The 18711-nt window shown below is 36.6% G+C and overlaps 1 protein-coding gene across 1 annotated transcript in view; it reads right to left on the reverse strand.

The window, feature by feature from the left end:
• TMEM245 (transmembrane protein 245) overlaps positions 1 to 18711 on the reverse strand; it is a 75790-nt gene that overhangs the window by 45471 nt on the left and 11608 nt on the right. Inside the window, exons 3-7 of the mRNA XM_058025938.1 lie at positions 18566 to 18667; positions 17555 to 17662; positions 13452 to 13676; positions 9424 to 9593; positions 4561 to 4584 (exon numbers count right to left, since the gene is read on the reverse strand). Of these exons, the coding sequence (XP_057881921.1) occupies positions 4561 to 4584; positions 9424 to 9593; positions 13452 to 13676; positions 17555 to 17662; positions 18566 to 18667 (629 nt within the window). The remainder of the gene's footprint in view (positions 1 to 4560; positions 4585 to 9423; positions 9594 to 13451; positions 13677 to 17554; positions 17663 to 18565; positions 18668 to 18711) is intronic.

Here is an 18711-nt window from a genome sequence, read left to right on the forward strand (position 1 = left end):
AAACTGATTGTTTACATAAAAAGCTGTGAAAGCACATGCAAGCATGACCAAATACATTTTTCTAGCTCCTATGGTTCAAACACCAGATCTATTTCTATTCCATTTAGCATTACTACAGGAAAAAACAACAGCACAATTGTACAATTTGTGATTCACGAAAACTGAGGTCAAAGCCCATGTGCAGTAAGCAAAAGTACTTCAAGTCCAAGTTATATATTCAATGATTAAGTTGGTAACATTTTAGTCAGAGATCTTATAAAACTACTAACATGCATGCTAATGGTTTACATTAGTTCTTTCTGCATATTTACCCTATCCCTACAAATGAAATTGACCCTGGAACAACAAACTTCTCAGACTGCTCTGTGATGACTGAACTGGTCAACACTGAAGTCAGATCTGCTATTTGACAAAAGCAAGGATTTTTTGTGTGTGTGTTCATCCAGTAGTATCTGAGTACTTTATATATATCAAGTAATTATTTTTACATTCCAAGTTTTTACAACCAGCTCCTTGTTAGATCTAAATTAACAAGTTCTTGTAACAAAGTCTGTACTACATTAAGAACTGCAGAAAGGAACTCGGAAAACACAAGGAAGTGTGAAAAGTCTTTTGTCTTAGGTATTTTTAACCTAAGTTTGGTTTTCAGCATTGCTAACGGATTTCAGCCATCAGAAATGCATTGCCAGTGTGGAAGGAAGTGACCTGCCTGCAGCAGTACTACAGCTCTGAAAAACTTTGAGCAGCCCCTGCACAGGGCATATATATCGGGATTACCTCTTTGGAAATAAGACTGAAATGAGATTTGCTGTATCCTTCCAAGCCTCATGTACATCTAGTGATTATGCAAGAGAAGCAAGAAATGAAAGTCCTTGTTTCAAAGGACACAAATAAAAAATATCACCAAGAAAACACCACTGGATAGGCAGAGGAAGAAAATTTTATAGCATGGACTTCAAAATTAAGCTATTAAAAATTAAAACTGCCCTCATCACTTCGAAGTTCAAACTACTATTTACTTTCTAAGTCAGAGTTTAAAGAAATCCAGTAGTCTTACAAATAGTACTTTAATCAGATTTACTGCAGCTATGTAATTGGAAGCACTGTCAGAGATTTCAAAAAATGCTAGGCTCAATAATTGTGTGAGGGGTATTCAATAGGTGAAATCTCAGTGGAGGTGAGGCTGAAGGCTTTAGATGTTTTGCCACGTAGCAACTAATGGAAGGGCAAGCTCCAAAAGACCAGGATGAGGATTCTCTCCGAGATGGCACAAGGCATCTTTCCCAGACACTCATACTGACAGTTCAAATATGCCTGGACTGCCATTAAGGTGCAGCTGGAGCATATGTAAATCCTGGATTACCTTTAATCTAGTTAGCAAAGACATGGCAGCACTGATGTTGTACTGGTACCAGCAGCAGCCTCAGCCATGCCAGGCCACCCTGTCTCTATTTACTTGGGCAGGTAGCCCAAGGAAGCCTGATGAAAGCCAGCTTTGGCAAGCCTACAGGTACTACTGCAAGTCTCAACACAGACTTAAGGGGATCCAAGTTATGTAGTGGTACAGATACATCACAGCAGAAGACTGAATTGGACTGAGTATTGTGCAAGTAAAAGCAGATGGATATTCACTTAGGTTATGTTTATTCTTTCTTTTTTCTTTTATTAAAACATACTTTCTTTCCCTACATCAACCCGCAACACTTCCTTAGCAATCCCCTCACCTTTTCACACTCCTGTTAAATAATGCATAGGTGCGGGTAAGCTGCTCACTGCAGGAAGCTGCACTGTTAAATGCCTGTGTGGTCGTATTTATCACTGAATCAGGTCCAGACTTCACTCTTACCCCAACCCTGCCAGACCTCTCTTTACACCCTTCCTGTAAACCATGGGCATGCACACAGAGACAAACATGTACTGACTAAACACACTCATTAGCCAGAGGTCATGAAATTTTATATTCGGTTCCAAGCTTCTAATCCAAAGGTTAGTCAACAGCAGAAAGCTGAGGCTGCCACAGCATCTGAGATTATGCAAAGGTAAAGGAAAGCCAGGCTCCTAAGCTACAGAAGGTCAACTTGTAAAACCAAACTGAAATATTACTGACTTGTGATAGTTTTTTTGTGGACAGTCTATCTTTAATTGTTACAGTTTTGAACTGAAAGGTTATCAAGGTTTTTATTTTCATTTAGCTCACTGTAAAAGTGTTTTTTATGATTGAGTTACATTCTATTAGAAAGCTCCTCAATAATTTGCAAGTACTCCCTCTTTCAACTTTTGGATGATGACACAAAACCATATTACACTAAGCTGTAACAGAACTGCAGTCCATACTTAAAAATCAGAAATCCTACTATCTAGACAGGCTCTCCACATTTTGCAGTATGATACATCATCTATGAATTATTATTTTCAGGTTTCATACTGCATAGCCTTTGGGGTAGTAGTTTTTCTAGTATGTTTAATTTACTACATTAACCAAACAGTAAAGCACACCTAGGCATCTACTTCACATTTGATTAAATCTATATAAAAAAAATTACCAACATGGACTTTTATTTTTTCTGTAAACAGCTCCACTATTTATGAGGATTTTTTCCCAAGACATTCCTTAGACTTCTCGTTTCCCTTTTCTTAGTTAATATTTGAAGATACCATCTCATTAATATAGTCTGCGGAGAATAAGGGGAAGTCTGTAACCAGAACACATCCCAAGGTTAGGGTGAAATGACTCTGCTGAGTAGTTAAGCTAGAAAATGTAGGGAACAGTCTGTGTGAGGTCTCAAGTCTACCTACACCAGTATTCCTGCAGAAGCAGCAGAAGAACTTAGCAATTCCTTCTAAAGACTCCTGACATGGACAATGTTATTAAGAACCAATTACGCCAGACTGACTGAATCTATTCTATATTTTCGGCTATATATACCACAAACAGGAATCAAAAAGCCAAGGTTTTACACTAGTAGTTATAATCAACTATCATTTCAAACTCTACCATATCCATATGACTTTAAATTTCCTGTTGGATTATCAGAAGTTTATGTCTGTAGTCTCTGAAGTACGTCCCTTCAAAGACAGGCAAAAAAGGAATCATCTTTTAACTGCAGCCAGTGTTCTGTAGCACAAATCCCCTCTTTTTTTATGCCTCTAGTAGAGTGTGACATTTTTTCAAATTTTTTTTTAAAAATCACCAAAACACTATACACAACAAAATTAACCCACTGGTTGCACATTTTTTCACTTTTTTAAAAACCTTGATTATAGTATTATTACTGTATATTCATGTACAGAAGTCAATGCTGTATGTAATACTATCAGGATTTCAGGATTTCTACTTATGAAACTGTAAAGTAAACCAACAGTTTTCAAAGATAACTCCAAGGAACTAAAAAACCATGCTCTTTTAAGAAATTATATCCACAGGGTTCTGCCAAATAATGCGAATTTCTAAACTAAAAATAAAATCCAGACATTTTAGCATTTAAAGCTATTACAGTTAAATTGGTTTTGCAACCTACCAGTATTAAGGAAAAAACCTCACCTCTACTCATGAATTTTCAACAAAATGACAAATGACAGAAAAAAGCAGTTGAGACTACTCTTTCTCTTGTGGGTCACCAAATTCAGCTCTTTACCTGAACTCTGCTAACAAACCAGTATCTAATTTAAAAAAAAATTATGACAGGCTATGGTTGCACATATTAACTAACCACAAGTCACTCACATAAGATAAACATTTCATAGTTGAGAAATAAAAATGTCATTTTAAAACAGCAGAAATACAGTCAAGGGCAAGAGAACATTAAAAATGCCCCTCTTCATGGACGATTATAAGTCAGTCATGAAAACATATCACACAGTTTTAAAAGCCACACAATAGGAAAAAAATTATTTTACCTATACCAACTACCTATTTTTTTTTTAAACTAGCCTTTTTCTTTCCTTCAGACTTGTTAAGATTCAGCAGTTCTGAGGCCATGCAAAGTCTCATTTTGTATGCATTCACTCCTGGTACATGAGGTACTGTGCCTGTGTACACAGGCAAGTTTGGCACTGCAAAAGTAAAAGACTGGCAGCACTCAGTGAAACCAGCCCATGCACCATTTGCAAGCACCTACAGAACTACAACTGTGCTTCACAGCCTCACCACCCCCCTTGTAATTTGGTTAACTGATGCTTTCCCTGAGCAGAGAACAGCTCTCCAGAATGGGAGACAACTGGTTTGGTTAGGGGTACAAGTGGGGACCAGGCAGGGATCAACTATTCTTAAATAAAAGTGCCCCTAAATCACTCTACCCCTTGAAATGCTAATGCAATACTCTGCTGTGCTAAACATTTAACTATGTGCATTCACTGGAGTAGAAGAGATCAGACAGAATTATATGACCTTCAGTAGCTTATACCAAGAGCTGGAAAAGAGGCATTTGAGAGAGAAATCTATATGAAGCAAGGCATGTTAAGGAGTGCTCATGCTGCAAAATAAAAAAAATTATTAAAAAATCAAACTCCCCAAAAACACAGAATCCATTAGCTGGAATCATAATTTTTCTGTTTATTTACCTTCTTATTAAGCCAGTGCCACAGCTTGTCAGTGGCAGGCGGAGATGGAAGAAAAGGGAAAAAAACACAACACAGTGGAAAATTATTGAAAAATGCAGTAATAGGGAAAAAAAGCAATGAGAGGCAGGCAAAGTCATCCACAGAATGAAAATGAAATTGTTCTAGACACAAAGGTAAATTGCAATAGGAAGAAAAGATCATAACAAATTCTAATGCAAGAACCTGGGTTTTACTACTAACATGCACTTTTGAAACAAAGAGGGATATAACAAATATGAACAACTTTAATGGCATTAACCGAGCTATCAGCATAATCTGGACAATTCCAGTTTAATTATACTGACAGCTACCATCACTTCAGAGCAGGACTTGTACTCTGAGAAGGACATTTCAGCAAAAGACCAAAACTTGACATGAGGAACTTGTTTATGGCATCAATACTCCCATTGCAGCATTCAAATATTCCCTTTTTACGCATTTCAGAACACTCTTATTATGTCAATTACTCTTGGACAGATTTCATATGTTTTTTTGGTACAACATTCATATTAAAGCACTCACATTCAATGGCACAACAAACACATAATTAAGTCTGATATACATACAACAGCCAATTGTAGATCATATAAATGTACAGATTTCATGTAATTCTCCTTGCTCTTCTCAACAGTCAATTTCTCCTTTTGCACTGAAGTTATTTTTCATTACTGATGCTCATCCACATGCTAAAGTATATCCATTTCAGGACCTAGTTTATGTAGGATTATACTCCTAATTCTAACCATTACTAATCATTAGTAGCATAATCAGAACAGAGAAGAGCTTTAATGTTGTTATTCACCTCTGTTAGAGATTAAGATCATGTAAGTGAAGTTTGTTTCTCCCTGAAAACAAGACATTGAATTCTCAGTAAATCTAACATGTTCACCAGTTGCCAGAAATTACATTAGCTCCCAATGGAAACAAAAGGCATGAATATTTCATATTTATCTCATAATGTTAATTAGGTTAGAAGCAGATTTACAAAGAACCATGAACATTAGGAAATATGAAAATGAAATATGTCATAAAGCACCCATGTTTACTAGCTTTTGCTACTTTTGGAAAGAGTCATAGTCAGAGAAATCAATTACAAGGCATCAAAAGCCTCAAACTGACACTGTAGAATTTGTTTCTACTTTACCTCCTCACCTATGGAGCAATTTATCCCCTGAAAAAAGGGAAAGTTGTTTTCTGATTAAACAACATACTTTTAACTTTATTTCTTCACTTTAAAACCTACTGTCTGTACCAGAGGTTTTTTTTGGAAAAACCACAGATCTCATGGCTGTATTGCTCCACTTTGCAATTCCATACAAAATACAACAAAAGAGCCCTAAGATTTTAGCTGAACGTGAAAGGAAATCTTTGGTATTTTTCTGTAATTTCAGCCTCTGGGAATTGGATGATAAATACAGTAACTAGGAAATAACATTAGATGTCCAAAATAAAAATATTTTTTATCAACATTTAAGACAATATCTGGAAGGCTCTACTTGTCTATCAGCTTACCAATACTGATGTTTAAGTAGTTCTACAAATGTAATCAACCTACATTTGAAAATAGGCTACAGCTTAATTCTAATTTTCAAGTCATCCAAAACTAATAAGTCTATAGCCACTTTTCCAGTATTTCAATGGAAAGCTACTCATCTAAGTTCTTCTATGTGTATGAAAGTATTTTTTATAACAATATAACTATTGGCAGAGATTATGCTTGTTTTCTGTGCTTGGTTAAACTATGTAATGAACTTGCTACCAGAAGAAATAGAAGCTGACTTTATCCAAAATGCAAAGAATCTAAATAATCCACATATAAAACTCTAGTGCACTATAGCTAGAAAAAGCATATGAAAACTACATGATTCACTCAAGTACATCAGAGAACATGTATGTAAAATATTAGTGCATGCCAAGGAGTAAAAGTCCAGTGCATGCAGCTGAGCCACTGCCAATGCTGCTAAACTCCCTCACAAATTCTATAACCAAACTGCAGTCATTTTGTAAGGCAACAGTCCTCTTTAAAATAAAATTTAAAAAAAATGAGTAAAGAAGATTATTAATTCTCTACTGTTGATAAGAACAACCATGTTACCCCATCTGTTGAGTTTAGGATGGTTCAGTGGCTGACAAGAGAAACCTCCCTACTCTCTCCTCCAGGAAGTCTCTGCTGTCTGCAAAAGACTCCATGAGGCAAATGCACAGCCAGGAACAGTATACAGTAAGAACAGGATACACTATCCACATCCTAATTTCATAGCCCATTCTTAAACACACATTTATACAGAGACTGACCTACTGCTTACAAAAACAATAAAATGCAATGCTCTTCTCTTTCTCATCAGAGTTTCTCTTCATTTCAAATTTCTCTGCACTTCCAGGAGAACCAGGGGTAAATGAGAATTGTCAAAGAGAAGCAGCTCTTTTCTTGATGGTTTTGTTTAAAAAACAGATAGAATCAGTAAAGCTCAGATTTGCATGCATGGGCAGTACTCACCCATTTCTCACAATGGGCCATTTTTCAGACTATCTACACTAGCCTCCTAAAATTTGTTTGGGAAAAAGACATGCCACTCTAAGATATGTTCATTATTCTCACTACATTTCACTCAAATCTGGAATTATATCCTATTTGGACATACCATGTTTGCCAGCCCAAGTATTACCACTAAGTGTTTGCATGAAAAAGACCTCATCAACAGCTGGCTGTACTTAGCTAAGATCCTCAATACATCCTGATGTTAAGATAGAGTTTCCAACTAACTTTGCATACCAACAAAAAACCAAACCAAACAAAAATCCTAAGCAGATTAAGCTCCCATGTAAATAAGCTAGAAACAAAATATTAAAAATTAAACATCTAATTTCAAATGAAATGATCCCTCAGTCTTGGTTTCTCACACACCCCCAATAAAAGGTAAACTGTAACAATTTACTCTTTAAATTTCTTTTTTGTGTTCACGTATATTTACTTTCTCTTCAACAGTGCCTACTGAAGCAAAACATTTGGTAATATAACTTAAAAAATCTTGCAAGGATGTAATTATCACTTCTCTTGTTTCCCCGTCCCTACAAAAAATGTAACTGCCAATAGCCTGTGGCATTGCTTCCCAAATTCTGAGATACCATGCATCCATCATCCTACAATACACAGAATGAGCACAGCCAGTAGAAATTAAAAAGATATGGATGTATTAGTGTGATAAGCATTGGAAGATTACATATAATCCCAGTCACCCATGATAAATGCTGGCTGAAACAGAATTAAAATAGGCACAAATGAGGACAACAAAATCATGCAGATTATCAAGTGCCCTTCTAGTAATGTCTGGGAAAGCTTAAACTGCTTTAATACACAGAGCACACATTCAGGAGGAATACAGCTCTCATCTAAAAAATGGAGGGGTGAAGGGAGATGGGGAAATGAGTTGGTCAACACTGTTCTCCTGCTTAGACAAAAACAACATGTAAATAAACTGACCTTAAGTACATTTAAGCTGAAGAGCGAGAGGTTCTGCTGCACATTAAAGCCCTACCTTCTTTAAGGAGAAAAGACTTGCTGGAATTAGGAAGGATACTGTATCATACAGTTATACAATACAAGGATACCAAACCTGACAACTCATGAAACAACAATACATTCAACATTGTGTCTAGAGTGGCTTCTTACTTATGGAACAAAATCTTTTTATTAAAAGCTTTGTATAATGTAAGCTTTTATCCCCACATTAGTAATTTTCACTACCTTTGGAAAACCACTTTATTGCTCTTTATAGGGATATTTTGAAAGATTTTTCCTTTTTCAAATTCTTCCTCAATTAACCCTGTGAAATCATTACTTTTTTCCTACAGCCATTTTAATGTTTTTGTTGACCTTTTGTCATCCATTCACCCATTACATCCAGGCTTAAGCTCCTCCCTCTCCTATAGGAATTCAGAGCTATAAACTGCAAGACCAATCTGCCAAGGTACAGATGCTCTGACAAATGTACTTACAGGGTTCAGCTCTTCAGTTATAGAAGTCCTAAGATAAAGGCTTTTTCCAGAGCAGAGAATACTTCAATGACACATTTACAGAAAGCACATTCTTATACAGTGCCACAGCTATTACAAACAAAATAATCCATCTATCCGTTTACGTGAAAATTAAATTTCTTAATGAGAGAAACTTTATAAATTTCCTGCAGCTTTCCAACTATGCAATTTGCAATGCAAATGTTGGCATATTTTGCATGGGGAAGAAGGAAGGGGAACACAGAAGCCTTATTCTGTGGCAATTCTCAAATACTTTATCCCACATATTTCTTCCTTTACAGAGGGAAGACTCATTTCTGTACCACCATAGTACTGTGTGCAACAACTTTGCTTCCACACAGTACAGACAAATATGTCTGAACTAACTTGGACCCTACTACCCAAACACAATGGTCTGCTTTTTAATTAAATTTTCACATTAGAAGTAGGAACATCTTATCCTTCAGACTAAAGCTCATTAGGTTTAAATTCAAAATCTTTGTAAACAGGTAAGATTAAGAGAACTTTGCCTTACTCAGATAAGGAACCTTATAAAGGTGATTCAATATTTTAAAAGTGACTTCTGTAAAGGTCTGCATGCAACCATTTAACAAATTTAACTGTGCACTTAAGTGCGAATAGTGATAGAAGAGACATAATTTAAAATACACCATAAAACAGATACAGTTTTACATGAAAGACATATCCATTAGTGACAGACATTTATTTTAGAATTAAAGCATCTCAGAATATGGTGAAACAGAGAATAAAACAAACTTTGAAGTGGCTTAAGGAAGTAAGTAGAAATACCTTACTGTCAAGCTTTAGCATAACACTTCCAAGTCCTCTGATGGGCCGTGGAGCAAGAGCTTCCTGACGTTCCTTCACAAAATTTTCAACCAGTTGCCACCAACTTTTGCAGTGCTTTGCCATGAAGTTCAAAACTCCAAAATGAACCACGAATTTTTTAAGTGCCCAAACTGTAACCACAAGAAGGAAATTTACTATCAGAGATTTCAGAGGAACACCACAAGACTACTTATTTATTCTATTCTGGAAGACTGATGAAAAAGAAAGGAAAAGACTCCTGAGTTTTATTTCCCACTAAAAACTTGTGGAATTTGCCAGTGTTTTTAGTACTAATCTCCTCACTATCTTTGTAGCTGTGCTTATCCACATGGAACTTAGATGACAGCACAAGAAAAGTGACAGCACACTACCCAAAAATGCAGCTCAGACTTGATCAAGGCCTGGGATAAGAAGGTGCCACTCCATTATTCCAGTACAGTGGAGTTCTTCCATATCCACACACACACCATGCCAAATGGCTCCACACAAAGTGCCACAATCAGAACTTAACAGCACTTTATACATAATAGAAAATCTTCAACCTAAATTAGGCCTTCTAAGTTGTTAAAGTGTATCTTTCCTTCAAGAACTGACACCACATCATGCAGAATTTCACAGTAAAGATGCATCCATTTAAATCTTCTTTTGAAATATTACTGATAAGATTTTGCTTTTAAACCTTAAAGAAAGCTATTTGTGATTAGCATTTTATCTTGGCAACACAGGGTACTGAAGTTTCTATCACTACCTGTAACTTCACTTTTTTAATAAATCTTTTTCTTTTAATTATTGCAACTATTCTCCAAACCAGATTCATTACTTACTGCCAAACATGAGCTCCACAACAGTTGGCAGTACATCACTTCATCATCAAAAATTTACATCATTTTTCTACTTGGAGAAGTGTAAAATGGCATACATAGCCAAAAAGGTTGACTTTTACTGCCTACAGGGCATTCATCCAAATTCCACAAGAGCTTATTCTCTGGAAGCCACCTGTGTAATAGTTTATGTTCTTGTTTTGGAGAGTCAGGGCAATGATTTGCTGACATTTAGTTCACTTACCCTCTGGCACCACCGTGTGGCAAATATGGGATTTATTCTCTTGAAGAAACAGAATAATCCAATAATTTCTCTAATAAAATGAGTGGCAAAGATACAACAAAGGAGAAAACACAGTGCGTGTGCCAGCACTGAACTTAAAGGCTGAAATTCTGTATGATGAAATGCAGCTCATGGCCACAACACAAACTGCTGCTCAGCAAAGCCAGGCAGGCTTGCATTTTACAAAGTGAACAAGATCCTCAAATGGCATTCTAATCTTCCACTGTTACTTAAGTTTAAGTGTTTACACAGTATCTTCTAAAAAAAAGTATTGTTACTCATTGCAAAGGAGGTGCTACAGTCAATCAAACAGCTGTAATCATATTAAGTTAAAAAGAGACAAGAGAGGAAAAGATAAAGAAACTGTTATTTCTAACTGTTATTAGAAAGCACTGAGCAAAAGAAGAAAAAGTCTGCATAATAACAAGTTCCAAACATCTGCAGGAAGCAGAAAATTACCTGACAACAATTTAAAAAAAAAGATACAACAGAACAAGCAAGGAAGTAAATGAAAGATCTTAAAAAAGGACAATATGAGGATTTCCAGGCTCAAATCACTCAGTAAAATGCTGCAAGTGTTCCACAATGTGTTTCTTTGCTTAGCTTTTCAATTCATAGCAATTCTTTCACCTTTTCATTTTATGGTATAATTATGGTATTATTTTCCCACCCTCTACACTAAGCAATTTTAAAAGATCATTTCATTCCAACTGAAGTATAAATGCATTCAAGGAAAAATGTTAATGGCACCAAGATGTTTCTAATAATCTAAATGCTACTCTGTATGAGTCCTCTTTACCAATATAAGGAACTCTAGTGAAATTAACACCTACTTAAGGTTTTGGGGAGGTTTTGGGGGGCTTTTACATACTAGAACCATCCTCTTTAAGGTTTCAGAAGTGCCTCAAGTTATTGTTAGTCTCTTTAAACTTAAACCATTGCAAGGAAACTTGCTTTATTAGCCTTCCTATTTTCCTAGTATTTTTACAATTCCCTCTCTTTCAGCCATGCAGACTATCATCCCTCACCTTCTGACCTTTAATGTAATCCACTGTTCTAAGTTTGGCTCTGTTCATCATTATACTGCCCATGTGTAATATCTTTCTGATGATTCAGTTCTATGCCACGAGAAAGCACGTCATGGCCCAGTGTCACTGCTAAGGCAACAAGTCACAAATATTCCCAAAAGCAATTTCTCTTTTGGATTAGTTTATTGTTTGGGTAGTTATTTTAGACCTAATGACTGTCAGGAGCAGTATTCGTCTGTCTCATTTAGACGTGGACTTTAATCCAGACTTGTGTGGCTCAAGCTTAAACCATTCACTTCTGTCTAGCTGCAGAACTGCTGCTCCCCCTTTTCTTCACATGTAGGGGATTCTGAACAGTGGTAAAGTTACTCCTTGACTTTTCACTGAACTACCTGAGCTAGTTCTAGTTCACAAAGCTCTGCTTCTAGTAAGTCTAAAATTTATTTTCTAATCGCTTTTTCAGTCATGATTGCCATCTCCCATGACACCCAGACACCAAAACTGGGAAATTCTTTCTGTAGGAGCTATACTGGAATGAAACAAAGGTCAAACCCCTCTCTGCTTTACCCTGCATTCAGCTATTTATATGTCTTGCCATCACATTACTCTTGAGCTGCTGCTCCAGTGCCACAGCCAAAGGTGCAGCTGTTCCCTTCTCCATGCCTTGGAGTTCACAGCCCTTCCAATCTCTAAGTGTGACTCCAAGTCACAAGTTCCAGACGGTTTACAGAGCTTTGTGTTCTGTGCACAGATGTCAGGCTTTGGTAGCAGGGTGCCCTCTGGGGTGGCCACCATGGGAAGAGACCAGGGGTTGCCTTGTCCCAGACACAGCTCCAGGTGGCTCCACAACAGCTCCATCCCTGGGCAAAGCTGAGCCCATCAGGCACGGGTGTGGTGCTTCAATGCAAATGTATCTAAGGAAGGGCAGAAACCCTGGGCAGGGACAAGAGGAAGGAACACAGCCCATACCTCCCTAAAGGGAATGCAGCTCACAAATAAGCCCACATTAAAACACTGGAAGAATGACTGATTTGGAAGGTATTTGGCCACTAGCTGGGGCCAACCCACCACACTTAGTAAAAAATAAAATTGGTACATTCAAGTGATAAATGCATTTTAAAATGCTAAAAAACAGCATTTTAACTGAAGCTTAAATCCCCTTACTGTAAAAAAACTCACTTTGTTTGCAGTAAGGGGATGGGAAAAAATGCCTTCCAATTCATAGCAGCTCACACATACTCCCAGAGTTCCCATTTTCCCTTTTCATTCCCCCAAAAGAGTAGAGGAAAAAGTGGCATCCAGTTTTAAAATAATATCTTTTGATAGCTACTGTAACTACTGCAATTCTTACCTGATATATAGGAGAACAGATGCATATAGATGTGAAGCCACAAAGCTAATTAACCTCAGACCTAAAATTGGAACTACATTTATCTTGTCACTTGTCCACAGTACCTAGCAACCCATTTTTTACAGAAATTAAAAGCTAACATGAGCTCTACTCCACTACTGAATAACAGCTAAACTATTCTTCATTTATAGGTGCAAAACTATGAAAGAACTGACATCAGGGGGAAGAAGTAACTGGTCTACATAGTAAGAAGTATTCTTACTATATAAGGTATGGCCCCAAATTATTTAAGGCAACTACAACAGTCAATAGACAAAGCAATTTAACAGAGTTGTCCACTACAAGGTAAAAGCCAGGGCACATCAATCTTCCTTTTTGAAGCTACAGTTCATCTTGTCTTAACAAGTCATGAAAAAGCTTTTAAATAAAACTCATACAAGCCTACAAGCCTTTCCCCCTGTTTTATTTAACATGACGCCAAACATTTCTAGTAATTGGATTATTACCTGCAAATGGCACTGGCAACAGCTGCACAATCCAAAAATTTAGCCAGATCTGAACAATGACAATGGCCCACACAAGAGTAACAAAGTAAATATCACTAGTTTTCTTTTTTCTAAGAAAAGATCCAATCTCAGTTCTTTGTCTGTTCCCAGAAGATGATGAAGAGGAGGTGCCGAAAGATGATGAAGCTCGTGGAGGTGGAGGCTGATCACTTTCTGCTGTTGATCCTAAAACAAACACATGCAAACAAAGAAATGGAAATTATCACATTAATATTCACCACAGAACAGAATATGTTCCCTATTCCCAAATTATCTGCTTTTTTTTTTTTTTGAAAGGTGGAGGTGAAGGAAGGGACAGCAGCAGAAGGTGTGTTTTTGTTGGTTTGGGGTTGGTTTTTTTCTTTTAATTTTTCTAAAAGACTGAGACAGCCTTGGCACTGATCTGCATTTTGAAAAGCTAGAACAAGGCTGTGTAAACTCTCCCACATCCTGCATCACCATGCCAAACAGTGCTGAGAGGAGGAGAGATGAGAAGTTGCTACAGCCTCTAAGAGGGCTCCTGTCCCTGCAAGTAAATTACAAGCCAAATATGTTTTATCAAAGAACCATAAGAGCATGAAAAACACAAAATTAACTTCTAGAAAAAAATCTGAAGCCTTAAAATAAATCTTTCACTTCCCTTTACTTCAAGTACTCAAAAAGGAATCTTAGGAATCAATACTCATTTAAACAGAACAAAAAATATAGAGTATGCATTGAAGAGAAATCCTGTATCTTACAACTGTCTCACTACTTTTCCAGATCACTCACAACACAAACATAGGAGCACTCACACCATCATCCTAAATTCCTTGCTCTGTGTAACAAATATTAGTAACATCAAGCACAAGTTAGTGGATAACAAATTTTGTCAGTCTCTCACTCATAAGTTAGCTAACAAGAAATTAAATTTAAAAATATAAACTGATATGTTAAAGACCCTATACATAAACAATAGTCTTTTCATGCAAAAATACTGTGTTCAAATTAAAATTTTTGGATGCAGAACATGCCTATTTATTTATTTATTTGATCCTTCAGTTGCTGGATGACACCAAATCCATCTTCAGCCACACTATGTAAAATCTCTTCCTGAGAACAGCAGCAGCAGCTTTTACTGAGGCTCTGTGCTGTTGTCCAAATGCACACATTTCCCACATATCACCACTTGAGGAAAGTATGCAGCCATAGTGCAGGAATGCACACACAGAAAAACCTGAAAAGTTACTCTTGCTGAAGCATAAAAGACAATTTAATATGCTGGTACCTACCACACAGCTGGTAAACAATGAGCACAACTCTTTCACTGGACTTGTGCCACAGACACATCTTCCCCCATGAAGAAAAACTGCGTAAAAACTGTACTACAGCATACTACGTGCACAGAGTCAAACTGCTTGTGTTCCACACAGTTTTTGGCTGCAGTGTGTCACCAAAACCATTCCTAGCCTAAAGCATGACAGCTAAAATGTTCAAAAAGGCAACACTCATTTGTCATACAGTAAGATTAAGTAACAAACTGCATCCTCACACAGCAGATGAACACTTCTCTTTTCTTGCAGAAACCTGGGCTGGTATTCTAGGTAAGTGGAACTACTTTTACAGCTTATGAACACATCCCCACCACACCAAAACAACAGTGCAAATCCATTGATTCACCCAGTTGGGATTGACACTGAAATGATGACAGAAACATCAGATAGTTGCTGGTTATGTATTTGGTGGAACTCCAGAATATTCATGAAGGAACTATGGCATGCAACCTGAAAGAAGGAATTCTGCAAGCAGCCAAGCACAGCAGAAGCTTCAGGTGGGGAGGTTCTTGGCAAATCACTGTGTATCTCCAGGAGATGATGGCCAGCCCTACTATACAACTACAAACAACTTTTTGCAAGGGGAGAGAAAAAGTTACCTGTAAACAGAAATTTTCTTAAAAAGACAAAGTATTTTTGTCATATGGAAAAGGGTGTATGAGTCCCCTGTACTTCTCAGTCTATATGCAATAAAGCAGAAGAGTACTAACAGAAACAAATGGATGCACTAAAGAAACACAAATTTGAAAGCAGTATACCCACAATAAAGAATTTCCCCTTCAATTTATTCAACACTTCTTACTGTTCTGCTCCAAAGCTAATATAATCAACATAAGAAGCAATAATACAACACACAGAAACTCAAATATTTATCAAACAAAAGGAAGCACCAAAAGCAAAACCAGAATAATTAGCTGAAGTCTATGCCTAAGATGAAAGTTATTCAATATTTTTTGCCCAAAAACTCCTTAGGAGAGTCAGCCTTTGGGAAATAAAAGAGAACATTCCTTCTTTTTGTAATGAAAAATTTGATTGACATATTTTTGCAATGAAGAATGATTTAATTAAATAACAGCAACAGTAATGTTAAAAGCAGTAACAATTTACTGTCTTACTTCTTACAGTTTCCCTGTAAGCAGACTGTACACAGAACACAAAACAGAGTGGCAAGAGATGAGGGAGTAAAAAAGGAAAAAAAAGAAAGAGAAAAAGAAAGAAATAGGAAAAAGTTCTAGGGTATCCCAAGGCAAGAACTTTTTCAGAATGCAGTTCTCCAGCACTTTTAGCAAAACTAAACTGTCACTCCCAATGACCCAGTATTCTCCACATGACAAACACAGGCCTGCATCAGAACTGCCATTTAGATGACTCTCATAAACCAGTTCACAAAGCTGATCTGTCCAGAAAAGAACCAAAATTGCAAATGAAAAAAGTCACCTTCTGCTGGCAAGATATGCTCTGCAAACCAAGGTGTGAGTGCTTTGTCAACACAAATAGAAAAACAGAACTGTCAGTACAGTGATTTTGAGTAACTTCAGCTTCTGTAAAATCCCATTTAGTGCGCTTCCTATTTTGTGAGATGAACCCTGAAAAACACCTTTCTATCTTCCAACTAATGAGAGCATGACAGTCTAAACAGCTAGCACAATACTCAGGAAAAAATTCTAGCAAAATCAGAATGAACGGTACTTCTCGGAACAGCAACAAAAAAAAAAGAACAAATTTTCCAGGCTGGCTTATTAAGATCTGTTCTTTTCATTACACAGTATGTTCTCTGTCACATCAATTTCTTGCTGTCACAGAATTTTGAATTATTCTCCCTTATTCTCCCAGCTTAAAAAAATTTTCATTTCCAAAATTAAAGACTGGACACAGAATTACAGGAGAGCTGTCACCATAATGCTCTGATCTCAAATTTCAGGACATAATTCCATAGGCTTCTATGTTTATATTGATGATATAGTAATGTAAAATGTAGAAAAAAAGATAAGAGTAAGTTGTCTAAAGCTGCCATTTTTATATTTAAAAATTAAGTTTTGGAAGTTCACATTCTGTAACGTTGAAAGATCTGTTTGGTTTGGTTTGCAGGAAATGGATGAAACTTTTCAATTTCCAGAGATCTCAGTAATAGCTTAATTTTCTAGTATCACATTTCATCAAAGACTTACCCAAAAAAAGATGGTAAAGTTCAAAATCATTGATGGATATCTAAACACCTTGTCTGAACTCTTTTAAGCCTATTGCCTTACACAAAGTGAAAGTATCATGTGACTCAAGCTACAATGTCAAGTAAGCTCACTACAGGAAGGACTTTGAGCATGCCATATTTAAAGTAGTGGGCTTTTTTCCTCACTGCAATGTACACAAAAATTCCTCCAGTCTGTCTGTACTTGGTCCAGAAATCCAGCTATGCAACATGTAACTGCCAACAAATCAAAGGCTAGAAAAATTAAAAGAATTAATTGAAGAACAGGAAAAGAATCACACCTTCAGTCTAAAAAAACTCACAAAACAGTAATAAATCCTTCTACTCAGGGTCTTTAACAGCCACATAAACTATCCTTTGCTAGACAGCTTTTATACTAGCATCTTCTTGACATTTTTTAAAAACAGATAAACCTGATTCACAATTTGGACACTATTTTGGACAGAATGAAGAGGTTATGGACTATTTTGAAATTTTATCTCAATTCCATCCATTTTCATGCCTTTAGAGCAAATTCAAATGTTTCTTACAGAGTATTCAGTCACCTGAGGGTTGGGAGGAATGTTCATTATTGGACTCATCTTCTGTCATTGAAATTGCCATGGCAATTGTTGAAGCAGCAATGGATATCATCTGACCAGGAAGCTCAGCCCCTGTAAAATATATACATGCATGTGAGTAACAAAAAGCTTAAGCCTTAAAATGCTTTATTTGGTGTTAGATATCCACTGGAGCTGTCAGGCAGCAGAAATTACACGCACAAATGCTGTGAGTGTTTAGTATGTATTATAAGTAGTCAATATGATCAAACAGACATGAGTGCTATTAATTTTTGTATTACAATACACCTGCAGCCAGAACTCAAAACCAGTTATTTGCTTAGTGCTTTTCTTGATAATGAACTGCTACCACCCAAGACATTCACAGTTGCTGACAGTCTGATTATTAAAAAAAATTTTATACCAGTTAATCATCTTTACTAACCAACTAAAACAGCCAGACAGGAAAAAGGTTTCCTCCATCAGGAATTTACGATGCCTTTGCATTTTTCAAAACTGACTTGCAACAGGAAAATAACTATTCTTCTCAAAATCTAAACACAAAACATATTTTTAAAAAACTTATTTAAAAACAAATGACTGTATATTGGAAACTTGCTGTATGGAGTTGTCTTGGTTTCTCTCATAGGCAGCATAATAGGAGTTACTAAACCCATATTGCTCATTTCTTTCAAAATTAGCCTCTGATTTCAAACATCCTGGGCTACCTTCAAGCCTGAAATTACATACTGAAATCCATACTCAAGGAATTTGGCTCAATAATGAGTCGCTACTTTACCATGGAAACGAAACACCAGTCCATGGCAATCACTTTCTGTAAAGAATCCAAGATTCACTTCAGCATGAGTAAACCACTTTGAAACACAATAAACATCCTACAGCAAACTCTTGCAATCCATATGCTATTGAATTTATGGACATACAGTCCAGATTATTTCATGTGACTTAAGTGAATTTTTGCCTCCAACAGTAAAAGAAACAATGACTTTTCCTTACCAGAAGATTCCTTTCCATTCTGCTGTTCATGCAACATGCCTACTGTCATCAGAACAACTATAACCAGAAATACAGGAATTCTCCAGGAACCTGCCACAGAAGCTGAAAGATACAGTTGGGATTTTTTTTTTAACAAGAAAAATTAC

The sequence above is a fragment of the Melospiza georgiana genome, chromosome 1, assembly GCF_028018845.1.
Source record: "Melospiza georgiana isolate bMelGeo1 chromosome 1, bMelGeo1.pri, whole genome shotgun sequence".
Lineage (NCBI taxonomy): Eukaryota > Metazoa > Chordata > Aves > Passeriformes > Passerellidae > Melospiza > Melospiza georgiana.